Source organism: Arachis ipaensis, chromosome B09 (assembly GCF_000816755.2).
Source record: "Arachis ipaensis cultivar K30076 chromosome B09, Araip1.1, whole genome shotgun sequence".
In the NCBI taxonomy this organism is placed as follows: Eukaryota; Viridiplantae; Streptophyta; class Magnoliopsida; order Fabales; family Fabaceae; genus Arachis; species Arachis ipaensis.
This window is the reverse complement of record NC_029793.2, coordinates 136,392,672-136,415,909: the sequence shown is the minus strand read 5'-3', so window position 1 is coordinate 136,415,909 and position 23,238 is coordinate 136,392,672. Positions and strand designations below refer to the sequence as shown.

At 40.4% G+C, this 23,238-nt stretch overlaps 1 protein-coding gene across 1 annotated transcript; it reads right to left on the bottom strand.

The window, feature by feature from the left end:
* Positions 11,399-13,218, bottom strand: LOC107616373. Its single transcript, XM_016318336.1, has 3 exons — positions 13,168-13,218; positions 11,970-13,065; positions 11,399-11,517 (listed from the first exon to the last, which is right to left on the bottom strand). The coding sequence occupies exons 1-3, from the start codon at positions 13,216-13,218 to the stop codon at positions 11,399-11,401; spliced, it is 1,266 nt and encodes a 421-aa protein (XP_016173822.1).

Sequence of the window (23,238 nt, the reverse complement as noted above, 5' to 3'; positions counted from 1 at the left end):
TCCAGACCAAATAAAACCAAAAAAACTAAAAAATTACGTTTTGTTATTCTTTTTACAGTTCGATTCAGTTTTTTATTCTGACATTAAAAATTCTAATCGAACCGAATCGATTCACCTAAAAACGTAACAAAACCATTAACCCAACCCCCAAATCAAATAAACCTAACTTTCTAAACCTAGTGCAGATGAAGAACCCCCCCCCCCGGGACCTCCCACCAGTGCTGAACCCCTTCCTCCTAGCACCTCCCAGCGTCGAACACCTTCCTCCCAACACCGTTGTCCTCCACAGTCCACAGCACTGTCACTAAGTCGTCGGACAACACCCTCACAGAAAGGACCCTCGTGGACAGCACCCATAATACCGTTTTCATCCTCGCGGGCAGCACCCACAGCACCATCTCCTCCACATGCCGTCTCTCTCAACGTACCAGGAGGCAGGAGCTATCATCGTCTTCGCGCATAGCAGCTGCCGAGTTAGATATGGAGCCTCCGAATCAATTATTTTCAATTTCTGTTCAATATATTTGTTTAGTGTATTTGTTCAATATATTTGTTGTTGATTGTTGTTCATTGTTCAATATATTTGTTGTTGATTTTTTAAAATTGCTAGTATTTTTTATTTTGTTTGAATTTCTGCTTATGTTTTTCTATTATTCGTTCAGTGTATTTGCTCAATGTATTTGTTGTTGATTTTTAAAATTGCTAGTAATTTATTTTGTTATATTTCTGCTTATAATTTTTTAATTATTTGTTCAATGTATTTGTTATTGATTTTTTAAAATTGCTAGTAATTTTATTTTGTTGTTCAATGTATTTATTTATGCAGTTGTTCAAGTGAGAATATGGACGACACTGCTGGAGGAGCAATAGGAGCAGTTGTTACTACAACAACAACAACAACAACAACAACAACAACAAAGTCTTGTTCCACTAAGTGGGGTCGGCTACATGAATCAAACGACGCCATTGTACCCTGTCATGTATCATGTCTATAGAGAGACCGTTTACATGTAGATCTCGTTTGACCACCTCATGGATGGTCTTCTTAGGTCTTCCTTTGCCTTTCGCCCCTTGTCCATCTTCCATCTCATCTACCCTCCTGACTGGATGTTCTATCGGTCTTCTTTTCACATGTCTAAACCACCTGAGACGCGATTCAACCATCTTTTCCACAATTGGTGCTACTCCAACTCTCTCCCTTATATCTTCATTCCTTGTTTTATCCGATCGCGTATGACCACTCATCCATCTCAACATCTTCATCTCTGCCACACTCAACACTCCGTACCATAAAGCATAGCCGGTCTTATAGCGGTGCGATAGAATTTACCTTTAAGTTTTAAAGGAACTTTTTTGTCGCATATAAAACCAGATGCACTCCGCCATTTTTACCAACCTGCTTGGATCCTATGATTTACATCCTGTTCAATCTCTTCATTATCCTGTATAATGCACCCAAGATACTTAAAACTTTTAACTTTTCGTAGGATGTTTTCTCCAATCTTCACCTCTATATTAGGATTTTTCCTTCTCAGACTGAACTTACATTCCATATATTCCATCTTGCTACGGCTTATGCGCAGACCATACGCTTCTAAAGCTTCTCTCCATAACTCCAACTTCTTATTTAGGTCTTCCATTGACTCTCCCATAAGGACGATATCATCGGCAAAAAGCATGCACCATGGCACAGGCTCTTGGATGTGCTCTGTGAGTACTTCCAAGACTAATGTGAAAAGGTATGGACTTAAGGATGATCCCTGGTGTAATCCTATACCAATAAAAAATTCCTCTGTCACACCACCTTGAGTCTTCACACTAGTTGTGGCCCATCATACATGTCTTTAATTGCACGAATATATGTGATTATTAACGGAGCGGTTGTTACTCTTCCGAATAAATCAGCAAGCATCAGATCTTCAAATGTATTGTCTGTTGCGCCAGCTCCTCATAGAAACACAAGGAAGCTTGCTAGAGGCCAAGGAAAGAGGCGGGCTGTTGAAGAAGCTCCTGTTGATGACACCACTGAAACTGAGACTGACAAAGGTAAGAGAAAGCCTTATAGACCTAGGTCTTGGACATGGGACCACTTTGCTAAAGATGAAACTAGTAATCCACAGTATCCTAGAGCTAAATGCAATTGGTGTGGGTCTAGTTATGCTTGTGATACACATAAAAATGATACCAGTAACATGAAAAACTACTTGTTGTCGTAATGCAAAAAAATTTCGAAGGAGATACATTTTCTGCTATGTCTTCTGATATTGATCCTTGTAGACAAGCCCTTGTTAGAATGATTATTGTGGATGAATTGCCTTTTCGCATGTTGAGAGAGAGAGTTTTCGTTATTATATGAGTTGTTTGCAACCCAATGTTCTAATTCCTGGAATGTTCATAGTTGCTAGGAATTATTGGAAGCTTTATTTGAATGAAAAAACTAAGTTAACGTCTATTTTTAATCAACCAAATCAAAATATTTGTTTGATAACTAATTGTTGGTCATTTGTGCAAAACTTGAACTATCTTGCCTTAGCTGCTCATTACATTGATGCTAATTGAAAATTGCAAAAAAGAATTTTGAATCTTTGTGCTATCAAGAATCACAAAGGGTAAACAATTGATAAGAAGATTGAGAGATGTTTGTTGAAATGAGACATATCGCGAAATTTTTCTATAACTGTTGATAATGCTTAGTTCAAATGATGCTGCTATTTCTTACTTGAAAAGTAGAATGGAGGATTAGAACTCACATCCACTGAAGGGAGAATTTTTGCATGTTAGATGTTGTGCTCATATTTTAATTCCTATTATGAATGATGGATTGAGAGAAATGCATGATTAAATTTTAAAGATTAGGAATGCAGTTACACATGTGCATGCATTACTAGATCATATTAAGAGGTTTAAAGGCCATGATTAAAGAAGCTAGAATTAAGAAAAAAGGCACTGTACATTTAAATGTTCCTACCAATATCATATAGAACTCTACCTTTTTAATATTTGAAAGTGCTTTGAAGTCTCGAAAGGCATTTAAAAAATTGGGGGAGAGAAATTCAGAATATACTATGATGGCTGGTGAGATCCCTGAGTCTGATCGAGGATTGGGAGAATGCAAGATATTTTGTCAAGTTTTTAAAAATATTTTATAATATAACTGACAAAGTTTTTGGTTCAACATTTGTTACACATCTTCTCAATATTTTAATAATTTTTGTAAAATATTATCTACACTTAAGCATTGGATGAAAAGTTTAGATCTAGTGTTTCAAATATGGCTGAGAAAATGAAGTCCAAGTATGATAAGTATTAGAGAAACATAAAAAGAATACAAATATGATCATTTTTATTGCAGTGGTTCTTGATCCTAGGTATAAGCTTCAGTTGATGAAGTGGAGATTTGAGAAATTGTATGAAAAATATGCTGATTTTTTTACTTCAAAAGTGAAGGAGACGATTTTCTAGGTGTTTGATAGCTATAGATTGTTTGGTGGGATTAGTAACTATTAAAGATCTATTCGTTAAGATCCTCCTGAAATTCGCACACAAGAGCTTGATGCAAATGAAACTTTTTTTTGTTATGGAATTTGAGAAGGAAATGCAATTTAATTAGAGAGTTAACAAGAATGATGTGTATTTATATCTTATGGAGTTATTGGAGAAGAGTAATGGCGTGCGATTTCACATCTTAAACTGGTGAAAAATAAATTTCACTAAATATTCAATTCTTGAGCAGATTGCAAGAAATGTCTTAGTCATGCCGGTTTTCACAATAGTTTCAGAATCGACATTTAGTACTGGATGAAGGGTGTTGAATAATTATCGAAGTTCTCTAATTCCGACGATAGCTAAAGCATTAATTTATATGCAAAATTGACTCCAAAACTCTCCAAAATTTGTTCTTGAGGAGCTCATTGAGAATTTGGAGAAATTGAAATTAGGTAAGCTCAAGTTTCGATTGATAATTTTTTTTATTATTTATTTTGTAGAAGTTGCACCCACTCCTTATCCGAATAAAAAAGATTCTGGTGTTGAGTATAATTGAGTACATCTTGTCATGTCAAGGATTTAAAAGCGGTTATTTTAGTCCTAAAAAAATTAATACATAGATCAATTTTCAAGATTTTACTCCGGCAGATAAATCAATCCCAAGTTTATTTTCTGGCAAAGTAATTACCCAAATTAGTCTTCAAGAATTTTAAAAGCGGACATTTTATTCCTAAAAAAAATTAATACACAGATTAATCTCGAACGTTTTTCTCTGTCAGACATAACAGTCTCCTGTCCATTTTACTTTTACTATATGTCAACCTTTATTATTATTAACTTAGCTCTGTGCATGTCAACGATGACACTAGCATATTAATACACTTTTTTTGTTAGAAACAAGTAAGGTGAATAATGATGTTTTGAAATCTAAATTAAAATATTTTCTTTTAAAATAAACATATCTTTTAAAATAAGACATCTTTTAATTATATTAAATACAAAAATATCAAATAGTTTTGGGGTTTTTTACTTAAATAAAATTTATAGAACCCAAATTTACTAGATTCCCCTGAAATGACATCTGCAACGTGATTACCTCTTCCTATTATTATATAAATCGTCCTAGGCTGTGTAGGATTAAATAAAATGTAAACCATTTCAGCTTGTAACGATTAATGCATGATCTAGTAAGAGAAACAAAGGGTAAATCGTGCCAGGGTCCATATGTATAATAGGTTTAACATGTTGTTGGGCTAAACCTCATTGGACTGCCACGATTTACACACAAAGAAGACCCTATTCACCCTGGCACGATTTATGTATAATAGGGTACTTTTATTTATAATATTTTAATTTAAATTATATCTATTTAAATTTTAACTCAATAAAATCAATAATTGAAATTATAAAAAGTATATTTTTATTTTTTAAGTTAAAATTTAAATAGATATAATTTAAATTAAAATATTATAAATAAAAGTACTCTGTTATACAACCATCACTCTATAGTAAGAGTGTTAACTAAGCTATTAAGAAGCCTGATTTCTAACGTTTTATGCTAAACTACATACACCCTTGTTCGGTAGGTCGGTTACCGGACGATTCGGGTTTGGACTTCCGAGGAATGGTAGGGGCTCGTCAGGTCGTGGACTGCCGGGCTGGTGTGTGCGGGGTCCCGAGTACTTCGTGTAGGAAGGGGGGTGTCACCTGCAAAGACACTCCGACGCCCAAGTCAGTGAAGTGTGCAGGTAAAAAGAGGTGATGTGATATGCGACGTACCTTGGGGGAAGGGCAAATCCTTCCCCTTATATACTGTGTCAAGGGTGGGCCCTACAAGGATAGACCCACTTTCTTTGGGACGTTCTCCCACAGCCGTGAATGAGCTGTCCGGGACGCGTGTCCGGGTCGGGTGGCGCTCGGGTCGGGCGACCCGTGGATGGTTTGGGCCAGGCCGTAACAGTGCCCCCACGCGCCAGTGGTAGCCGTGGGAGCTACCAGTGGCGTGTTACTTCGCGTTTCATTCATCATCGTTAGGTCGGCCGCTCATGGAAGGGGCATGCCCCTGCGCGCGTGTCTCTTGGTTGCTGGGGCAACCGTTTGTCGCTTCGTTCCTTACGCTGAGCATTAAATGCTCATAATGGGTTGCAAAACCCCGTGTGTAAATACTATCTTGCCCCCAAATCTTTCGTACTTCCTAAATGGCAGTTTTTAAATAGTTCACCTCCCACTTTTTCTTTCTTTTTACGCTTCTGTTTCTTCCATTTCCTTGCTATCTCCCTTTTCCTCGCTTAAAAATTTCAGAGTATTGTTGCAGTTTTCTCGAACATCTTCCTCTCATCCTTCCAGCTTTCGCAACAAATTCAGGTAATCCTCGGACTTCTCTTTTTTCTGCTCTGTTGTTGTTTGCTTGTTGTTAGTATTTGCTTGTTCTTGCTGTCTTGCTTGGAATTTGTGGCTATATGACCTTTTGATGCTAGGTAGACGTGTTAGGGGAAAGGTACCATTCCAGGGTAGATTTTTAGGTGGCTTTCGAGATAGGTGTAGCTTTGGCCATGCTTGATCTTAATTGTCGAATAGGATAAACGTAGTTTTTTGGGTTTTTCCGGGCTCCCGACCTCATAGACTAATGGAGTGGTACCCGTACTGTAGGTATGCCTCGCGTCGTCTCCTGGACTTCCACCTCCGCGGTGAACTATGACCCCTACGCCTGGGTGACCTCAGACATAAAGGACTCGCCAAACCAGATGGATCTGGAGGAGTTGACGAAGTTCCGGCAAGCCGGATATCTGTGCGGGGGGACAGACGAAGAGACCAATTACGAGACCTTCGTCCCTGCGCCCAACGAGCGTTTGTACGAGATTAATTTCCGTTCTCCCCGGGTCACCGACTGGATTTGGTTTTACAAAGCCATGTTCACCCAGGTCGGCGTCCGGCTGCCGTTCTTCGATTTCCAGATGTCTCTCCTTAATCGGATATCCGTGTCGCCGTCGCAACTCCATCCGAACAGCTGGGCTTCTATCCGCTGTTTCGAGATGGTTTGTAAATATCTCGAGCTGCCGGCGTCAGTGGATGTCTTCCTCTTCTTTTTCAACCTTACCAACCCCTCCAAACAAGGGAAGGCGAGGAAAGGGTTTTTGTCTTTCCGGTCTGCCCAAGGCCGGAGGATATTTGGCCTGTTCGAGGACTCCTATCATGGGTTCAAGGACAAATTCTTCAAAGTTCGCCCTGCTAAAGGTCGTCATCCCTTTTGGTTATCGTTAGAGGGGGAATGCCTCATCCCGACTTATTGGAGTTTCGGGGCGGGGTCTAACTCTTTCATAAAGGTGACCTACAAGGGAATGTTCTCTGTAAATAAAAGGATTGCCGATGTGTTGTATGCTATTTTCGGGAAGAACCCCGTGAACCCCCACCTCCTCATGGGTGAACGGGAATCCGCCAGGAATTATATTTGTGAGCTATTCTGCCTTGTGTTTTTGCATTGCTTGTTGTTTATATTTGTTTTTCCCGACTTCACGACTAACGTATTTTGTTTGCTGTTGTAGTGGAGATGTCTGCTTTGGTAACTGGGCTTGAAAATTTGGTCAAGACCTTCTTGGAGGATAGCGATGATGAGAAGGCTGACGAGAAGGATGCCGGGGAACCGGGGGGCCCTTCCGGGGAGAAGGAGGATCAAGCCGTACCCTCTCCCCGAGACACCGGGATGTCTGAAAAGGATCCAGCCGAGGTGCAGGCTTCCCCCATTCCCGAAGAGGCGGCCGTTGGCGGGCACTCGTCTCCTATTTATCAAGAATATGATGATGTGGAACTTATTCATACCCCCAAGAAGCGGAAGGCATCTGCCAGCCCGGAAGGGACTCTCACCATCATGGAGAGAAATTTTGATGCTACGAATTTTATTGACTCCCAACTGATCCCTGGGACGGAGGAGCATTTTCATGGGACCGACCTGGCTGGGCAGGCGAGATGGATGTACCGGACTCTGCTCCAAGGGGTCGTGATAGCTCGAAAGGCTGAGTTCGAGTTTTCGGGAATGCAAGCTCTCCGGAGGAAACTCGAATCTTCAGGCAAGGCGAACAACGACTTTAAGGTGCAAGTCGAGCTGCTCCAAAGTCAGTTGTCTGAGATGGGGGAGAAGCTCAAGGCTTCTGAGGAGAAAGCGACATCTTCCGGGGAGAAATTGAAGGCTTCCGACGAGACGGTGGCCCGTTTAGCTGAACGGGAGATGACCCTAGAGAGCCAGCTGAACGCTGCTCAGGGTTGGGTGGCGGTCTTGGAGAAGGAGCATGACCAGGCCGTCTCGTCGGCTAAAGCCGCTAAAGCCGAGGTCGAAGAGCTCAAGAAAAAGCACAAAGCGACCAAGGAGCAAGGGAAGAACGCGATCTTTATGACCGAGGATGCTCTGAAGGCCCAGGTGAAGATCGTGGCTCCTGACTTCGACACGTCGGCTATTGGGGTTTTCAAGACGATCCAAGACGGCAAGATTGTTGACATGCCTCGGAAGTGATTTCTTGTAACTTTGATTTGGTGTGGATTTGTTGAACATTTCGTCGTGGCTTTATAACTTTTATGCTTAACTGGTCGCTCGGTCGACTTATCATTATTATCGTTTATCTTGCTTGGTGTTTTATTTTCGTTACCGTCTTTCCGGGGCGGACTTTTTGTTTGTGTCCGTTTTGCCGTTTGCGTTGGTAACCCGATTGGGGTCGTCGTGGTTTTATTTTTGAAACCGTTGTGGTCTTATTATTGCGGCCGTTCGATATGGCTATGATTCCGTTGGCTTCCCGGGGTGATCAATCCCGGGTTGCCGTTTACGAGTACGATCTCGCAGGGTACGCGTTGGAATGTAATGGAAGAATTTGGACAAGTAATAATTAGTCGTTAGCTAGACAAGTTCGTGAACATAGTAGGCATTTGATAAAAGTAAATAATTGGGAATTAACATTTGATTAGAGTAAACCTCTATCCAGCTTATCAGGCCACTTGGTCGGGGCAACCAAGCTACGAATAGAACCTCCTCAGGTTACCTGCGTTCCATGTTCTCGGGATCTCTCTGACGTCGAGTCTTTCCAGCTTGTAGGCGCCTTTGCCGAGTACTTCTTTGATTCTGTAGGGACCTTCCCAATTTGCCGCCAGTTTTCCTTCTCCTGGGGTCGGTAAACCGACGTTGTTGCATCGCAGGACGAGGTCTCTTTCCTCAAAGTCCCTCCTGAGGACTTTAGTGTTGTAGCGCAGGGCTGTTCTTTGCTTTAGTGCCGTTTCTGACAAGTGGGCCATCTCTCTGGTCTCTTCCACCAGGTCCTTTTCCACCGCTTCGTGTACTCCTGCGAGGAGTAACCGTGGACTCGGTTCGCCAATTTCCACGGGTATCACTGCATCGACCCCGTACGTTAGGCGAAAGGGGGTTTCCCCGGTGGAGCTTTGCTCGGTTGTCCGATAGGACCAGAGGACCGAAGCGAGCTCATCGGCCCATGCGCCTTTCTTGTTGTCTAAGCGCTTCTTGAGGCCTAGTAGGATGACTTTGTTTGCGGACTCCACTTATCCGTTCGTCTGGGGATGTTCTACTGAGAAAAACCTTTGTTTTATTCCCAGGCCGGTGAGGAATTCCATGAACTTCTTATCAGTGAACTGCGTCCCATTATCCGAAATGACGATCTCCGGGATACCAAAACGGGTTATCACCTGTCTCCACATGAACTTCCTACAATTGAACGAGGATATGCTGGCTAGTGGTTCGGCCTCTATCCATTTGGTGTAGTAGTCGATGGCGACTATGAGATATTTGACTTGCCCTGGGCCAACTGGGAAAGGCCCTAAGAGGTCGACTCCCCATTGAGCGACGGGTCGTGTAGACGTCAGTAGGCTCAGCTCGGAAGCCGGCGCTTTGTGGAAGTTAGCATTTTCTTGGCACTTTACGCATTTTCTGACAAATTCTTTGGAGTCTCTCATCATTGATGGCCAGTAATATCCAACTCGGATGAGCTTCCTTGCTAGGGCTTTGCCCCCGATGTGGTGGCCGCAGCATCCCTCGTGGACTTCTCTTAGTACATAGTCCGTCTGGTCGGGGTGTAAGCACTTCAATAGGGTTTGGCTGAGGCCCTTTCTGAACAGTTGTCCTTGTATGATTGCATATTTGGCCGCCTCCCTTCTCAATGTTTTGGTCGCTTTCTCATCATCAGGCAGCTTGCCATGTTCCAGGAAGTTTGTGATGGGGTCCAGCCAGGAGGGGCTTGACTCCGTCAAATGGAGGGCAACCGTTGGTTCCTTCACCATGCCCTGGATGAGAGACCGGTTGCCTGCTCCCGGCTTCGTGCTTGCTAATTTAGACAGGAGGTCTGCCCGTGTGTTCCTTTCTCTTGGAACGTGTTAGACCGTGACCTCTTGGAACTGCCTGGTCAATTCTCTAACCTTTTCTAAATACTTTGCAGGAGGGAGTCTCTGGCTTGATAGCTTCCGTTTACTTGCGAGGTGACGACCTGTGAATCGCTGCACACTTCCAGCCTTGTTACCCCGACTTCTCGGGCTAAGGTTAGTCCACCTAAGAGGGCTTCGTATTCCGCTTGATTGTTCGACACCGGAAATTCAAACTTGGTCGACTGCTCGTAAATGACTCCCGCCGAGCTCTCTAAGATGACCCCGGCTCCCCCGGACGTCTGGTTGGAAGCCCCGTCTACGTGGAGCCTCCACCGTGTGCCTGTTTTCTCGTGGGGATCACTCGTTACCTCTACCAAGAAATCCGCCATCGCCTGTGCCTTGATTGCATGTCGGGGCTCATACTGCAGGTCATATTGGGAGAGCTCGATGGCCCAGGTCATCATCCTTCCTGCCAAATCGGGTTTTTGGAGTACTTGGTGAATTGCTTGGTCCGTTCTCACGATTACGCGATGGCCTTGGAAGTACTGCCTCAACCTTCGGGAGGAGGTTAGGAGTGCCAGCGCCAGCTTTTCCAGTTTGCTGTACCTCAACTCTGCTCCTTGTAGAGCTTTGCTTACAAAGTAAATCGGTTGCTGAGCCTTCCCTTCTTCTCGTACGAGCACTGCTGCAAGGGCTTCCTCTGTTACTGCCAGGTAGAGGTAGAGTAGCTCTCCGGCCTTGGGCTTCCCGAGCACGGGAGGTGCTGCTAGGATCTCCTTGAAGTGGTTGAATGCTTCCTCACACGCCGGGGTCCATTCGAATGCTATCCCCTTTTTCATCAGATTGAAGAGGGGCAGAGCTTTTGCTGCTGATGCGCCGAGGAAATGGGATAGTGCAGTCAGCCTTCCTGCCAATCGTTGGATGTCTTTGATACAACCCGGGCTCTTCATCTGGAGAATGGCTTGGCACTTCTCAGGGTTAGCTTCTACTCCTCTTTGGGTGATCATGAACCCTAAGAACTTCCCAGCCTCCATGACAAAGGCGCATTTGAGCGGGTTGAGCCTCATGCCGTGTTGCCAGAGGGACGCGAACACGCCCCCCAGGTCGTTTAGGAGATCGTCGGGCCGGGTGGTTTTCGTGAGGATGTCGTCCACGTAGACTTCTACTGTCTTGCCTATGAGCTCGCTGAATATCTTGTTCATCAGTCTTTGGTACGTGGCGCCAGCGTTTTTCAGACCAAATGGCATTACCTTGTAGCAGTAGATTCCTCCCGGCGTTATGAACGTTGTCTTGTCCTCGTCGGGTCGGTGCATCGGTATCTGATTGTACCCGGAGTAGGCGTCCATGAAGCTCAGATATCAGTACCCCGCCACCGCGTCGACGAGCGCGTCAATGTTGGGGAGAGGATAGCAGTCCTTGGGACATGCCTTGTTGAGGTCAGAATAGTCCACACACATTCTCCACCTCCCGGATGAACCCTGCTTCAAGGAGGCTGGCCGTCTGCCTGGCCACCTCCTCTGCCCTTTCCTGCGACATCTTCCTCCTCTTCTGGGCCACTAGCTTAGCCTCCGACTTGACGGCCAGATAGTGTGACATGAGCTGAGGATCTATCCCTGGCATGTCGGCTGGCGTCCAAGCAAACAGGTCGGCATTCACTCTGATCATCTCCATCAAAGGTTCCTTTAGTTCATGGGGGAGATTTCTATTTATGAATGTGAACTTCTCCTCCCCGTCACCGACCCTAAATTTTTCCAAGTCCCCCTCTGGCTCGGGCCTAGGCTTGTCGTCTATTCTGGGATCCAGGTCGGCAAGGAAGACCCCTGATGCTTCTTTGGACTTTTTCCTGAGAGAGAGGCTGGCGTGGTCGCAAGCGACTGCCGTTTCCAAGTCCCCTCTGATGGATCCTACGGATCCGTCATTCGTAATGAACTTCATTATGAGCAGCTTCGTACTAATCGCTGCCCCAAGGTCGTTGATGATTTTTCTCCCCAGGATGACGTTGTAGGCTGTGGAGTCTCGCAAGACTACAAAATCGGCCATTACTGTCCTTCGCTTCTGTCCTTGTCTCATGGAGGTCGGGAGGGAGATGATCCCATCCGGCTTGATGAAGTGGTCACCCAACCCTACCACACCGTGCTGGTGGGTCGCTAGGTCGGCGTCATGCAGTCCCAAGGCATCAAAAACGTTGCGAAATATAATGTTCGAGTCCGCCCCTGTATCCACTAGGATCCTTTTGACGAGGCCGGTTCCGACTCTGGCCGTGATGACCATGGGGGGACTTTCCGGTACTTCGTCGAACCATTGGTCTTCGGCGCCGAAGGAGATGGATGGGAGTCCCCGGGAACTTCTCGCGGGTGAGGAGGAGACAGCCAGGACTTTGGCATCTTTCTTCTGTGCCGATCTCGACCTCGGGGCGGAATTCCTCGCTGTTACCACGTTCACCACCGTGAGACCGTGGTCGTCCCCCTCTGGTTCTTGGCGTCGTCTTGTCGCCCGGGGCCTGTCCTCGCCCTCGTGATCGCGATTCCGTCTCCTTGGTTCCCTTATGAGGTGGGAGAATTCGGCAAGCTTTCCGTCCCTAATTGCTTGTTCCAGGGCATCCTTTAGGTCGAAACAGTCTTGGGTCTTGTGCCCGTATCCGTTGTGATATTCGCAGTAAAGGATTTTGTTTCCCCCCGTTCTGTCCTTCAGAGGCCGGGGTCTCGACAGTATCCCCTTCTCGGCTATCTGTTGATAAACTTTCGTGATTGGTGCTGTGAGGGGGGTGTAGTTGGTGAATTTCCCTACTCGGGGAAATGGCTTTGGCGCTTTACTCGGACCGCCGTCCCTGGCGTGTTCCTTTTGTCTTTCTCCACCCTCGTAGTGGCGGGTTTGGTTGTAGGGGGGTTGCCGTTTGTTGGCAGCTACGACCCGGCTGACTTCTTCGTCGTTAATATATTCCTTAGCGACGCATTGGATCTCCTGCATTGTCCATACTGGCTTTGTGGTGAGGTGCTTCCTGAAGTCCTCGTTCAAGAGTCCGTTAGTCAAGCATAAGCTCGCCACCGAGTCCGTCAGCCCGTCGATTTCCAAGCATTCGTCGTTGAAGCGATCTAGGTATTTCCTGGTCGGCTCCCCGGCTCTCTGGGTCACGCCCAGCAAATTGATCGGGTGCTTGGCTTTGGCAATTCTGGTCGTGAACTGAGCCAGGAAGGCATGGCTGATGTCGGAGAAGCGGGTTACCGAGCCCTGCGGGAGGTTATTGAACCACCGTATTGCAGGTCCCGCGAGGGTGACCAGGAAAGCGCGGCACCTTACCTCGTCTCCCACTCCCTCTAGGTTCATCCTGGCCTCGAAGGCCGTGAGGTGTTCCAGTGGGTCTTGCGTTCCATCGTACCTCATGTCCGTCGGCTTGTCAAAGTGTTTTGGCAGCCGGACCTCGAGTATGGAACGGTGGAATGGGGTCACTCCCATTATCACGGGTCCCCGTGTTCCCGTCGTTCTTCCCTCGTCGTTCTCCCGACGAATGTCCTCATCCCCGCGATTCGCGGTACGCCGCCTCTCACGTCTGGCGTAAATGACGGGGTCATGACGTCTTCTCGCGCGCCCTCGCTCCCCGGTGCTTTCGGACTCAGCTTGGGGGGTAGGCGTGCGCTGGAGCGACTCCTGGAGCGAGAATGGGAGTGACTCTGCTCTGGGGTGTGTTGGTCGCGTTCCCTATCTGCTAACCGGCGTTCCAGGTATTGCATCCTATGGCGTAGCTCTTGCATTATTCTGGCGTGGTTGTCGCCAGTCCCCCCAAAGGGGCGTCCCTCGTGTGACTGTGTTGCATTCCTCGGAGGCGACCTGGGATGTTGTCGGGTTTCCATCGCGGCGGCGTCGCCACCGGGCACGGCCTCGCAGCCTGTCCCAGTTTGGACTAGCACGAAGTCCATGGACAGATCCCACAGACGGCACCAATGTTCGGTAGGTCGGTTACCAGACGATTCGGGTTTGGACTTCCGAGGAGTGGTAGGGGATCGTCAGGTCGTGGACTGCCGGGCTGGTGTGTGCGGGGTCCCGAGTACTTTGTGTAGGAAGGGGGGTGTCACCTGCAAAGACACTCCAACGCTCTTGTCAGTAAAAGTGCAAGCGAAAAGGGGTGATGTGATATGCGACGTACCTTGGGGGAAGGGCAAATCCTTCCCCTTATATACTGTGTCAGGGGTGGGCCCTACAAGGACAGGCCCACTTTCTTTGGGACGTTCTCCCATAGCCGTGAATGAGCTCTCCGGGACGCGTGTCCGGGTCGGGTGGCGCTCGGGTCGGGGCGACTCGTGGATGGTTTGGGCTAGGCCGTAACAACCCTAAATCATTAAACCCACCATCGCACAACGTCTTCATTCAAAATTATTCTAAATTGCATACTAAGCATATGCTATATGATCCAACACACTATATAATCCAACACACTATATGATCTGACATATTAACGTAGTTAATTTTGCCATGCAATCAACTCAACAACATTGCAAGCATAAATCATCTCAGCCCAATTTGTGTTACCAAGTAACACGTGAATCGCATCAGGGTGAGTAGGGTCTCCTTTGTGTGTAAATCGTGGCAGCCCAATGAGATTTAACCCAACAACATATTAATCCTACCAGCCTGGAACGATTTACGTTCTCCTTTTAACTCTAGGGACCCTGTCACGATTTACCCTTTGTTTCTCTTACCAAATCATACATTAATCAGGCTGAAATGGTTTATGTTTTATTTAATCCTACACAGCCTAGGACGATTTATATAATAATAGGAAGAGGGTAATCATGTTGCAGATCTCATTTTAGGAGAATCCAGTAAATTTGGGTTCTATAAAATTTATTTTAATAAAAAACCCTTATTTTTGTCCAAAAATAATAATAATAATAATAATAATAATTTTATTCTATTCTTTTTTGAGGAAGGACTGTTATATATGATGAAAAAAATGTTGGGATTCATCTGTGTATTAATTTTTTTGGAGACTAAAATATCTGCTTTTAAAATTCTTGGAGACTGATCTGGATAATTACTCCGCCAAAAAATGAACTGGAGACTGATTTGTCTGCCGGAATAAAACTTTCGGAATATTTTTGTATATTAATTTTTCTTGAGAACTAAAATGTCGACTTTTAAAATTCTTGGAGACTAATTTGGGTAATTAGTAATTACTCTTATTATTATTATGTAACTGCCTTTTGATTTCAGGTTGGTTACGTTGCTTAAAGAAGTTTCATTATTTTGTTAGAGAGGACATCAAAACATGACTATTTGTTGTTGGAAATTTATTTTTATTTTTTATTGTATTGACTATTAAACTTTAAACTTTTTTAATTGTTGTATTTTAATTTCTTTTTTCGTTGAATTTCATTTGATTAAGACTTTTGTTAGTTACTGCATATTTGTATTCTATGATTTCAATGTTATAACTTTGTAAAATAGTATGACAGATTTTTCTTTGAATTAATTAAAAAAACTTAACAAACTGAACTAAATCAAACTAATTTCAATAAGTTTGGTTTGGTTCGAACGGTTTTGATAAAAAAATTGTACCAAACCGAACTGCAGTTTAATTAAACGATTAAATCGGATGATTTTTTTTAAAAAAGTCTAACCAAACTGCACCGCGAACACCCCTATATTACACGATGTCAAAGTAGAGAACAATATATAAAAAATTTAATTACTCTATTGATTTCTATAATTTTACTAAATTTATAATTAAGAATTGTACAAAATTAAAACAATTAAAAGCGTTGTTTTCTTTTAACACAAAGTTGAGTAGTGTCTGCCTACAAAAGAGGCCCTACTAAAAGTTTTTTACCCTATTTATTTTTATGAACCATAATTGATTATATATCATATAATTTTTTTTAAATATTTTAATATTATATATATAAATAGGGTGCTATATTAGGCAGAGTAGGTCATTGTCAAAGGAATGGCACATATAGCATAGGGTTGTAGTTGATAAAAGAATATCGATGTCTCTTACGTGGCGGCATTTACAACTGTATACTCATATGACGTGGCCAATACAGTTGTCTTCCTATGTCTATATATGTGTATGTTATTAGGTATTTTATGGCAACTAACTTATTACCACTCCTGCCATTTATTTACTGTGTTAAAATTTTCTTTTCATTAATAATAATAATAATAATAATAATAATAATAATAATAATAATAATAATATATTTAAATTTTCTCTTAATCTTGATATTTTTTGTTCTATTGTCAGTCATATATTTACTATATATATGCAAATATTACCACGTGCATATTTTTCCAAACAATTCCGCTATACTTTCTCTTTTCTAAAATGGAACGAAACCCTACACGGTATTTTGTTTTATTGTCTTCTCTAACAACCCAACACTTATTTATGGTCCCTTATTAGAACACTAGAAAAAAAGTTTAGCTTTGAGAAATTTATATCCAGCTATCTAGCTAGCTAGCTAGGAGGTACATATATAATGGTTAGAATTTAGTACGCCCGTTAAAATGGGCTAAAATTATCGGGTCAGACTGTTTATTCATTTAAATGAGCGAACGAACTTTGCCTTTAAAATTAAGACCGTTTAAATTTTGGGCTAAACGGATTGAGCTCGATTAACTCGAAAAAAATGATGGGTTAAACGAGCTAGCCCGCAGACTAAACGGATGGCCTGTTTATTTTTTTTTACATTTAAAAAAAAAGTATTTTTTAGTTGGTATTCCTCTTGATCCGATCCAAAAATTCGACCTATCAACTAAAAAAAATTTATTTTTTAAAAGATTTTTTACCTTAAAAGTAATATTTTTTGTCAAAATATTTTTTTAAAAATAAAATAAAAAGATAAAGAGAATGGTCCGTTTAACTCATTTGACTGACCATAAACGATCCAAATTAAAAAATTATGGTCTACAAATAAAGTAGATTTAAACGGGCCAACCCATTTAACCCGTAAATTTAACGGACCGAACCTAAATGGGTTGGATTAGCCCATTTGACCGTCCTATAATTTAAAACAATTCCGCATTATTTAATATTCTCGGATGAATAAATGTGTTTTCGTCATTTTATCTTTCTTTCTATTTGTTTTTTCATCAAATGAAATTGGACATTAATTTATGCATTCTATAAAGATTAAAGAAGTGACTTATATTTTTAAGCTGGGGAAAAAATATATTCTCTACACTATATTATAATACTACTATACCAGACTTATGAGAAAAACATATTCGTTATACTTTGGAATAATACTATACTAGACTTCACGTAATAATGAAACCATGTTTAAAAAGAGCCTCTAATATATAATTATTGGGAGAAAATGTTAATAAGAGCCTGGCCTTCAAATTTTACAACAAATTTTAATTAAATAAAATATTGATAAATTATTAACATTGATTACTTAAATAAAATTTGGTGGCTAATTTTGGTAGATTATTTTATCTTTATGTTTGATTGAAGAAAATTAATTGACTGTAGTGGATCAATTAAATATTTTAATTAACTAAAAAATTGAATAGTAGATATATAATTATTTATATATCTTTTTTTTATTAGTTTAAAGTTTTGAAAGAAGTAGCCAATGAATAATAATTCAAATGGCATAGTCTCCCCATACTCAATTAAGAGGTTGTTGGTTCGAGTCTCCTATCTTTGATTAAAAAAAATTTTTAAAAGAAGTAATTTTATGATATGGTATTAGAATTTTTATGATTAAAAAGTCTAAAATTCGATTTTTGTTTGATCAAAAGAAAAAAAACATAAATTAGTTTTCATTGATTTTAGGTAGATTAATTTCTGTTGTAAATTATTTTAGGTGGTTAGATTAGGATAATTTAGTTAGATTGATAGGTTCTTACCTTTGCTCAATGTGTTTGAGATTATTATATGAGATTGTCGATTCTTGTTACTAGGATTATTTGAATTGATCTGAATCATTAATTTTGTATTTTACTGTTAATTTGGCTGAAGAATTGTTGTTGAATTTGTTTGAGTAGTGCTTAACTGTTTTGATGATTCACTAGTTGCTGTTGCTTTGTTAGGAAATTACTATTTTAATGCTTATTTTGCTGATTTATATTACTACTGGTTTATGCTGGCTAATTACAGCATTTTGTCATATGCATTGCTAGTGATGTTTCATCATGTTATTTTGTGCTTTCTTGAGTTTGCATAAGATAAAATTTTTTATTGTTAGAATGCTTTGAAAGTTAGAATGTTTTGAAAAATTGTTAACAAAGTTAGAATGTTTTGAGAGTTAGAATGCTTTGAGAGTTAGAATAAAGTTAGAATGGTTTGAAAGTCTAATTTAATTATTCTGAAACTAAAACACTATGTAATTTCCTTTTCTTTTTTTGATTTACTAAACTAAACCACAGTTTGAATTATTTGTTATTTCTTGAGTTTCTTCTTATGTTATTATTTGTTGGTATTTGTTATGTTATTAATATATTCGCTATACAGACATGACGACAGGCAGCAGAGGTAGGTCGAGTGGGACACGTGGTCATGGTAGAGGGTGGGCTGCCACCGAATCCCCCAAGATGGCCCAGTCATTTCCCCCTACCTCGGCTATCCCGTCAACCTTTGTGACGTCACAGGCGGGTCCATCAGACCAGTAATTTATCATGGTCCCAAACCTAAACTAGGTGCCTCCTTCTGCTACGTCATCCGACTGAGGATTTGGCCCGATGGCATGTAGTCATGAGTTCAATTTTTTAATATTAAATTTGTTTATCTTATGTGATTGTTACTGTGCGGTTTGTTCTCTGACAGGTTTGTACCGAACCCTAATGCTTGCATGCAAGAGATATCCGAGGTCATTAAGTCCATGTACGACCACCCATGGCCGACCTACACGTAGATTCCAGCTGAGACCAGAGAGCGCTGGTTTCAGAAGTGGGCGGTAAGAACCCAATTTGGTTAGAATTGATTTACTGTATTTCAACTGTGTTTAATTTCAATTAACTAATGTTGGTGAATCACTTTTTGTAGTTAAAATTCATACGGGATACGGAGCATAACTTCATGATTCAAAAGATCTACGACCACCGGGTAACCAAACTTTTTCAGCAGATGATGAGTGATGTTCGTCAGGGAAAAGATCACCTGACCTCGTGGATCCATCCAAACATCAAGCATGACCTGGAGGCTCATATTAGAGATAACGAGGGGTTCAAGCATCGACGTTTGATGAACATCGCAAACAGGACTTTGCCCAGGCTGTCGAGGTATATGGGTGGGTCGGTGACCTTCATGAAGATGAAGACGAGTGTGGTAAGAATTTTGGCATTATTTTATGTTATAATAGTTACTTGAATTAGTTAGTAGAGGTTACAGTGTTTACTTTCCTTTTTCATTATCAAGTGATCCAATTTAGTTAGTAGAGTTTGGGTATTTAATTTTCAGTTTTAGTGGATTAAGGTGGTTAGGATAGGTTAGAATAGGTTAGATTAGTCTCTGAGATTGCTGGAAAATGTTGGATTATTTAACTGTACGCTGATTCCTGTTGTTGAAATTGTTTGGAAAATGCTTGACTATAAAAATAATGATGTTAATTTGGTTTGGATGGAACCCTTCAAAGGTGGCTACATTCGAATTTCAGGAGATACTTTATCGACATTTTTATAAGATTTTCATTTAAATCAAAAATTAAAATTATGTTTTCGAAATTAGAATAGAGATTTTTTGCTTCATATATATTTGTTTGTCATTGTTTAATGTGTTCGTTTATTTTATTGTTTGGTTGATATATTAATTTGTAGTCTAAGTCATTGAATCATGAGACGATACTGTCACATACCTTCAAGTATACCCGTACTTTGAAGGCAAATAAGGAGAAATTTACTGACAAGCAGTCAGTGGCCCATTATGTGAGTTTAAATTAATCCTAAATTTCAACTTTATTTGGTTTAAAGTCAATTATTTAACTGTTATCCTAATCACAACTAACTTGTATGACGCAGGAGGAGTATTAGCAGAGGTTGGAGGCCGCGACCTAGCAATTTCAGTCTCCTGGTGGAGCCGACAAAGTCAGCTCCGAGACCTCAATCGTGGATCCCGATAGAATTTGGCGCGAGACCACCTCTGAACCCCACAAAAATCGCCGTTTCGAGTTGGACTCGTTATTTGCCAGTGGCCTCTGCTCTTTCGTGTTGATGGCTTCCTCTGCTTCTGCCACTAGCCCTGCTAATCCCCAGGAAGTTATCGACCTGAGGGAGGAGGTGAAGAAGCTAATATTGGAGCTTCATCAGCAGCAGAATAAGCAGTTTGAGCATAGGTATCGAGAGATTCTTGCACGCGTTGCCGCCAACTCAGACCTGACGGAGAAGCTGGAGTAGCTCGAGCGGCTGCGACAGCAGATGGAGGAGTACAACCAGCAGATGCACGCTGGAGGCAGTAGTGCTGCTGCTTCTAGCGGAGTTACTGGTGGGGCACTGACGGCAGCACCTACTCTGCCGCCTTAGGAGGGTGATGACGATGCCGCTGCCGACGACGATGATTATCAGGATTTGTAGGGGTTAGGGTTTTATGCATTTTTGTTTGTTTAGAGTACATTACTCTACTTCTCTAATATTTTATTATATTCATACATTTATTTTTAATAAAATAATTTGTTAATTTCTGCTAATTTTAGATTTTTTATAATAATTTCGTTAACAAGAGTTTTAATTTGATTTGACTGTTAGTTGTGGTTAAATTGTGCTAAAACAAAATAAAAAATAAAAATCCTACCGTCGGATCAAGTTTTGGTACCATTTGAAGCGAAATGACGCCAAAATTACTGTCGGATTAATCTGACGGTAATCAACCCATGCTTGACAATCCATTGAAAACACCGACGAAAAATCCGACAGTAAGGGGTTTATACCGTCAACTATAGAACGACGGTAAATTCGACGATAATGTACATAACGACGGATTTATTTTAATAATCCGACGGTAAATTTCACAATAACCAACATTTTTCTTGTAGTGTGGGGTGCGATTCGGATGTGAGAAGAAGAGTTTGTAATTGTTAAAAATTAAATTCAAAATAAGAATTATATCTAATTAATTCAAAATTTAATTTTTAATAATGAAAAAAATTTAATAACCAAACTAACCATTAATTATATTGGTAAGGAATGATCCATGGTAAAAAAAAAAAAGAGATTGAGTGAGAGGACATGAGATAGCAATGAAGTCGGTGCTGACTATACTGGAAGTCGGTGCTGACTATACTGGGAAGAACGAAGAAGTTACAAGCCATGGAAATTCAACGACTCGTTAAGGAATGATGCACTGTAAAAAGAGATTGCGTGAGAACGTGCTTCAATGAATGGGGTAGAATTTTAATATTTTAAGAAATTATACAATTACCCATCTCAAATAATAAATTACAAAATAACCCAACTATAGTTAAATAATGACCAATTAAAATGTGACACATTATGAAGGGTAACTTACATGTTATTTTAGAGGGGTTAGGTAGAATTCACCATATATATATATATATATATATTAGTATATATATATATATTAGTTTGTATTCTCATCAAATTGTGTTTAGCATATCTATAGCTATGGATATGATGTTTCTAAATTTTTGTGCTGTATAATATCACTACATTCTTTTTATTTAAATTGTTCTTAGAACAATAATCAAGTTGTTTTATTTAGAAGTGTGAATAGAAATTTGGCCAGCGATTCATTTTAGAAAAATAACCCATTAATGTCGCACGCATTAGAGGAAAACCTCGTCACTCACGACAATTAAACAACGCAACATAATAATATTATTAACATGGGGAGTACCCAAAAACGATGTGCGTATAACCTTTTATTATTAAATTAAATTTTTAAAAAATAAATTTATGATATAATATTAAAATTATTATGACCGAAAAATTTAAAATTTAATTATTAAAAAAAATGTGTTTGATATATAACAATTCATACATCTATTTCTATCAACACGGACGCGCTCCCACCAAAATGAACTAAGCTTTAAAAATTAGTGATTATGAAGTTCAATTATAAATTTATTATCATCAATGAATTACCACACACCACAAACGCACATTTCAAATGTGCCATTTTAACTTTTCAAAAAGAGACATAGTCCTAAACCCTAAAAGCTATATAGGGCAATGCAGTAACTACCATGCATGTCCCCTCCCTTTAATTCTTATCTTTATTTCCAGCCAATTGCACTGTTTCCGTGTCACAATAGTGTATGTCCTGCAAAGTTTCAATATATGCACATGCATGCATGAAAATTTTGATACTATGTATATTATTACGAATGGGAAACCAAATTAAAAGAACTACTATTAATGGCATCATGTTTTTGAAAATGCCAAAATTCAACACTGTTGTGGTAAGTGAAGACTAAACAGATCATCTTATTTGAATTATATAAATTAATTAGTTATTTAAGAGTAGATTGAAAGCTACTACTACACGATGAATGATCATCTATATCCAATAATAACAACTAATTTAAGGGTTGGAAGAGATGAACATGCATTGCAAGCTAAGAAGCAAAGGGTTGAACGAATCATAATGATATATCACGTTTCTAATGTATTTAATTTGACCTTTTGAAAAATTGGAGAAGAAGCAAATTAATTAAGCAGAATATATATATGTGTATCTATAGATGACACGTGATTTTTAGAGCGACACCTTAGCTTAGCTTAGCTTGCTGAGAGTTGAGTCACGTGTCCTACATATATGTATGTTTATATTATTCGGGATTAGATAAGATTGATACCCTGTACAATAATGTATAGTAATAGTTTACACGTGTTATCTTGACTTTAAAATTTCATGTTCTGCATGTATATTATGTATATGTGTTGCACACTCGTAGCAGACCATAACTAACATTGTTATTTCGGATAAATTATAATGGGAAAACTCTAGGGTCATCAATTTTTGTGTTTTTTGTCCAGCACTTAACTATCAAATCAAAAGTGAGTAATCTTCCACCATTAGATATAATCTCACACAATTAAAATTATTATTGATGGCCAATTGATGGTTACAAAATACCAAAATTGTTGGCCCCCTAACATTCCTCAATTATAATTTTCGAGGAGTGCTAGGGGCAGCAACTTTTGTGATTTGTAGCCATCAAATAGCCATCAATGATAATTTTAATAGTATGAGATTGGTGTGAAATTTCATCCAATAACTTACATTTTTTTGCTGGTTATATACTGGTCAGAATTTAAAAAAGTTGCTGGCCTCTAAATTTTTCCATAATTTTCATCTTCAATATTTAAGTTAAATTTTAATTTTATTTTTAATATCATATTTAAATTTTTAAGATATTTTAAATAGATTTAATATTATTTTACAGTTAAATTTAAGATGAGTAATAATTAACATATTGAAAAATAAAAAAAAATTATCCGAAA